General features: G+C 42.4%; 2 protein-coding genes across 2 annotated transcripts; both read right to left on the reverse strand.

Moving 5' to 3' along the window:
• Positions 1-2,175: 2,175 nt before the first annotated feature.
• On the reverse strand, positions 2,176-3,141 carry LOC142181685 (uncharacterized). Its single transcript, XM_075255090.1, has 3 exons — positions 3,070-3,141; positions 2,533-2,706; positions 2,176-2,418 (listed from the first exon to the last, which is right to left on the reverse strand). The coding sequence occupies exons 1-3, from the start codon at positions 3,139-3,141 to the stop codon at positions 2,176-2,178; spliced, it is 489 nt and encodes a 162-aa protein (XP_075111191.1).
• Positions 3,142-5,212: 2,071 nt separating this feature from the next.
• LOC142181687 (uncharacterized) lies at positions 5,213-5,719 on the reverse strand. Its single transcript, XM_075255091.1, has one exon. The coding sequence runs from the start codon at positions 5,717-5,719 to the stop codon at positions 5,213-5,215; it is 507 nt and encodes a 168-aa protein (XP_075111192.1).
• Between the last annotated feature and the right edge of the window lie 281 nt (positions 5,720-6,000).

Here is a 6,000-nt window from a genome sequence, read left to right on the forward strand (position 1 = left end):
ACGCATGAATTGTTCAACTCAACATAGTTTCAGCGCTCAAGTGAATACAAGACAACTCAAAACTTTCATCTCAAGATATGTAAGATTCTGAATAAGCATAAAGTCAAAGAGCGAGCCTCAAATTCACAAGAATGACTAACCAAAAATATTTTATATATAAGAATGACTAACCAGAAATATTTTTTTTATATATATACGCAAAATAATGAAGGGTACCATGTATTTACACAATTTATCACATGCTTGAAGCTAGAACAATCAATACCAAATAAGTCAAAACATTTCATGTTACTGCCGTGGTTCTACTATTACACCCTTGGAAAAGAACTCGGCGAAGAAAAACCAAGGGGAATTCATTAGTAACTATGAAGCTATACTACGAGAGTAAAGAGTTTATGTACAATATTAACACAAAACATGGGGTACAAAACATGACTACCCCACCCCCAACCGAAAATCATGCCTTGTCCCCAATGCATAGATAATGTATAAAGGAATATCAGGGACTTCCTAGGGCGCACTAGGCGCTCGGAGGAGCTGAAGCATCTGGGGCAGCTGTGGGGTCATCTGCTGGTACTGAAGCTGCAACTGGGGGAACCTTGAACTGGGTGGTGGCCTCCACGGCTGGAGCAAGAGGCTCCAACTGCTGTGAGGATGGAGCAGGAAGCTTCACCTACTGTGAGGCTGGAGCAGGAAGCTCTACCTGCTGTAAGGCTGGGTCCAGGGCTTGGGAGCTGCTATCCTCACCTAGTGATGGCTGAGTGGTCGTTGAAAGTTCCTTGGCGACCATATCCTCTAAAGAATGTGCAATTGCTATCTGCACAGATGCTTTCTCTTCATCCTGTGCAATTGTAAAAATAGCAACTTGTTTACCCTTGTCCCAGTGACCCTTAGTGTCCTATACCAGTGAATCCTCATCTTCTGAATCCCTTTCATTAGATTCCTCAGTATCTCCAGATCCCGCCTCTGATGGAACGTCAATGTGTACAGTAGGAGCTGGAGCCTTTGAGGTCTCAACACTATGTGACTTTGGAGCTACCATTAAGTTTGTGAAATCAAAGTCCATTTCTGGAATGGAAGTGCAAGCACCCTGCTCACCTTCCTTCGGAAGGAAGGGTGTCAAGTCAAACTCCAAATTTTGCATCTTCTGCAGCTCTGCTTTCAATTCATCAACATCCTTCCTGAGCCGAGGCATACCTCCAACCTTACCCCGCTCGACCTTCTCAAGACGCTCTTTAAAGTGCTTTAGGCGATCCTCATAAGTTTTACGTTGTTGTTGAAGAACACTCACTGAGGATTGAACATGGATCAATGCATGCCGGATGAGGTTTTGGATTTCTTTTATTAGCCGGTCTACCTTAGCATTAGCATGCTGAGCTAGTAAACCCATCTTGGAAAGAGCTGGTAAGGGGAACTGTGGCTGTGCAGTGGTATGTTGTGGAGTAGTTGTGGAGGTAGCTGGGGCCTGAGAGGTGTCAGGCAGTGCTGGGACCTCTGGTGCTGCTGAGTCTGCTGGAGGAGGAATTGAAGTCTCTAGTTGATTTGTAGTTTCCTTGTCTACTACGTCACTAATACACGTGTCACTTTCCTTGAGAGCTTTCTCAAGTTTATCATGCTTTGGCATATGAGGCACATTTACAGCTTTGCAGAGACCAGTGATAAAACATGGGAAGGGAAGTTATGTTTGTTTCTGGTTTGCTTTGATTCTCAGCTCCCTGAATATAATCTCTCCCACAACAATCTTTATGGCTGTCATGATGGACGCAATGAGGATTGCCTTCTCAATGTTGATGCCAGTTTCATTCCTAGACGGCATCAGATGGCATGTGACAAAGCTGAGCCAATATCGACCCTCCTGTATGAGATCTTGTATTTAGGGTCAATCCAGGCTGGTGTCCCCTTTGCTATGACAGAGGCAATCCAGGCACGCTCGTTGTTCTTGTTAGCTAACTTACCCTCATACTTAGTTGTGCCTGGCCTCCACTCCTCAAATTACAGGTCTTTAATAGTTGTGTCATCACAGAGAACTTGGACCCCTCGAACTAGGACAGATTGTGCAAATTTCCTGTTTCTTTTATGCTCAACAGTTCTTGATGCACCATATGAAGCATAGAATTCCCTCACAAGTTTCTCATTATATTCATCGGGGACCTTAGTGAAGAATTCCCATTTCCTCTACTTGACCGGGCCAGACCATTTGGACTTGAGTTTTCCCAAAAATAACTTGAGTCTTGAATTGAAGAGTAAGACCAAGTCACCAGAATTGAACTCTCGCTTCAAGATCTTCTTATCATGGACAAACTTCATTCTCTCCTTGTGCATGGCTTCACTGTCATAGGCATGGAGACAGAATTCCTCCACTTCATTGAGTTGTGTCATTCTCAAATTAGTAGCTTCGGCCCAGTCAAGATTCAACTTCTTCAATTCCCACATGGCTTTGTGTTCAAGCTCCACTAGCAAGTGACATGCTTTGCCAAAAATCAACCGATACGGTGAAGTGCCAATAGGAGTCTTAAATGTCGTGTGATATGCCCACAACGCATCATCTAGCTTCCTTGACCAGTCGGTCCTGTTTGCATTGATAGTTTTTGCTAGGATGTTTTTGATTTCCCTGTTAGAAACTTCAACCTGACCACTCGACTGAGGATGATAGGGTGTATCCACCTTGTGCTTTACACCATACTTTTCAAGCAGCCTGGCGAAAACCTTGTTGCAGAAATGAGAACCCCCATCACTCAGGATGGCCCTTGGAGTACCAAATCACGTGAATATGTTCTTCTTCAAGAATGCGGTCACACTCCTTTCTTCATTGTTATGCAAGGCGATTGCCTCGACCCATTTGGAGACGTAGTCCACAACCACCAAGATATAGGTCATGCCATAAGAGCTCACGAAAGGGCCCAAAAAGTCTATTCCCCACACATTAAAGATCTCGACCTCCAGTACCAAATTCATAGGCATCTCATGTCTTTTGGATATTAACCCTTATCTTTAACATTGATAGCATGCTTTGACTATTTGATTTATGTCTTGGTAGATAGATGGCCAATAGTAGCCACATTTAAGCACCTTTGCAGCTGTCCAGTTTCCTCCATGATGACCCCCAACAGGAGAATCATGGCATGCTTTGAGAATTGGCATTACCTAATCTTCCGGAACACACCGCCGAATGATGTTGTTAGCACAAATTCGGAACAAGAAGGGTTCCTCCCAGTAGTATTGCTTACATTCCCGCAAGAACTCTATCTTTTGATAAGTCTCCAATCCATCAGGAATAAGATCACTAACCAAGAAGTTAGCGATGTCGGCATACCAAGGAGCGAATGTGCTAGACAATGCCAATATGTGCTCATTTGGAAAGGCATCATTGATCTCAAGGTCTTCTTTTGGTCTCCCTACCTCTTCAAGTCTAGATAGGTGATTCACAACTTGTTTTTCTGTCCCTTTCCGATCCTTGACTTCAATGTCAAACTATTGCAATAAAAGGACCTACCGAATAAATCTTTGTTGGGCATCCTTATTCGCTATAAGATAGCAAAGAGCAGCATGATCGGTGTAAACTATCAATTTGGACCCCAACAAATAAGCTCGAAACTTTTCAAAAGCACAGACAATGGTAAGAAGTTCTTGCTCAGTCACAATGTAATTCATTTGAGCACCATTAAGTGTCTTTCTTGCATAGTAGACAGGGTGAAGGATTTTGTTATGTCGTTGACCAAGCACCTCCCCAATAGCTACACTACTAGCGTCACATATGAGTTCAAATGGAAGAGACCAATCGGGTGTGACAATAATAGGTGCCGTGGTGAGTCTTTCTTTCAATTCCTCAAAAGCTTTGAGACACTTCTCATCATATATGAACTTTGCATCTTTTTCAAGGAGTTTGCACATGGGATTTTCAATTTTTTAGAAGTCCTTGATAAAACGCCTATAGAGGCTGGAGTTCCCCAAAAAGCGTCGGACACCTTTTATTGAAGTGGGTGGAGGAAGCTTGGAAATGATTTCGATCTTTTCCCGGTCAACCTTTATGCTTTGACTGGAAATTTTGTGGCCCAAAACAATTCCCTCGTCCACCATGAAGTGGCATTTCTCCCAGTTTAGCAGAAGGTTTGTTTCTTTACATCTTTTGAGCACTTGTCTAAAGTTGTTAAGAAAATTCTCAAAGGAATCACCCACTATAGAGAAGTCATCCGTAAACACCTCTAAGGAATCTTCCACCATGTGCGATAAGATTGACATCATGCACATTGGAAAGTAGCCGGGGTGTTGCATAGCCCAAATGGCATACGATTAAAGGCAAACGTCCCATATGGGCATGTGAATATTATCTTCTCTTGATATTCCAATGTGATATTGATTTGGTTATAGTTGGGATATCCATCCAAAAAGAAATGGAATGACCTTCCCGCTAGACGATCAAGCATTTGATTAATTAAAAGCATAGGGAAATGGTCCTTGCACGTAGCACTGTTTAGCTTCCGGTAGTCCATGCAAATTCTCCCTCCAATCACTGTTCTTATAGGTATGAACTCATTTCTATCATTTTCAATCACGGTCATGCCTCTTTTCTTCAGCACATATTACAGGACTCGCCCAAGAACTATCGGCAATAGGGTAGACCACTCCGGCATCTAACCACTTGATGATTTCTTTCTTTAACACTTATTGCATGGAAGGGTTTAACCTTCATTGATGTTCCACACTTGGCTTGCTCTCTTGCTACAATTGTATCTTGTGTTCACAAATTATGGCGGGAATCCCTCGGATGTCCGCTATTGTCCACCCAATAGCTTGCTTGTGCTCCCTTAAGACATTCAACAGTTGTTCTACCTGCACATCATTCAACAAAGAAGAAACAATTACTAGTAGAATGTCATTAGAGCCAAGAAATTTATACCTTAAGTGCGTTGGAAGTGGTTTGAGCTCAAGTTATATCGGCTCAATAATTGAAGGCTTGGCAGGAGGAGTGACTCTAATCTCTAAGTTACGAGAAAGTTTCTTTGGAGCATAAGTGTAGGACCCAAGTCCTTCTAATGCATGCACCGATTCCATGTATCCCTCCATGTCTTCACCATCAAAATTTACCAAAACTTCCCCAACGCCTCACCAAGGCATTGTTCTTCCATCTTTATCTCAATTGCGTCTTCTACCTCATCAACGACATCAATGATTGAGATGTTTTCATATCTATGTGGCAACTTCATATCCTTCCTCACTTGGAATGTAACCTCTTCATCATTAACTCGGAAGTTGATCTCATTTGTTTTGAATCCATAAGTGCTCTTCCGATAGCAAGAAATTGTCTCCCCAATATGATAGGGATCTCTTTGTCAATGGTACAATCAAAGATCACAAAGTCGGCGGGGAGGAAGAACTTTCCCCCTTTCACAAGAACATCATCAACAATTCCCACTGATCTTTTTATTGAACGATCGACCATTTGCAACCTCATACTTGTAGGCCTCGGCATACCTAAACCCACTTGCTTGTAAATAGCAAGAGGCATTAAGTTGATTCTAGCCCCATTATCACAAAGAGCTCTTGCAAAATCGCGCACCCGAATAGTGCATGGAATGATAAAATCTTTCGGGTCTTTTTTCTTTTGAACGGTGGTTGTTGCAATGATGGAACTAACCCGGTGAGTCACATTCACCACTTCATTCTTGGTGGTTTTCTTCTTGGTGATCAAGTCTTTCAAATACTTACCAAAACCCGGCATCTCTTGAAATGCTTCCACAAATAGAATATTCACCAGTAATTGCTTGAGAATGTTATAGAACTTCTCGAGTTTGCTTTCATCAACCCTCCTAGCAAGTCTTTAAGGGAAAGGAGGAGGAGGTCTAGGAATTGGTGCTAGAGTTTTTGGTGTCTCTTTCACCTTTTCCTTAACCTCTTTCTGGCTCACTTCTTGAATTTTCAACTCTTCCGGGATCTTTTTAGCTTCAACAATAATTGGCACTTCAACTTGTGCCTCCACTTCTTGTTCGAAATCTTCCACTT

The sequence above is a fragment of the Nicotiana tabacum genome, chromosome 6, assembly GCF_000715075.1.
Source record: "Nicotiana tabacum cultivar K326 chromosome 6, ASM71507v2, whole genome shotgun sequence".
NCBI classification, from domain to species: domain Eukaryota; kingdom Viridiplantae; phylum Streptophyta; class Magnoliopsida; order Solanales; family Solanaceae; genus Nicotiana; species Nicotiana tabacum.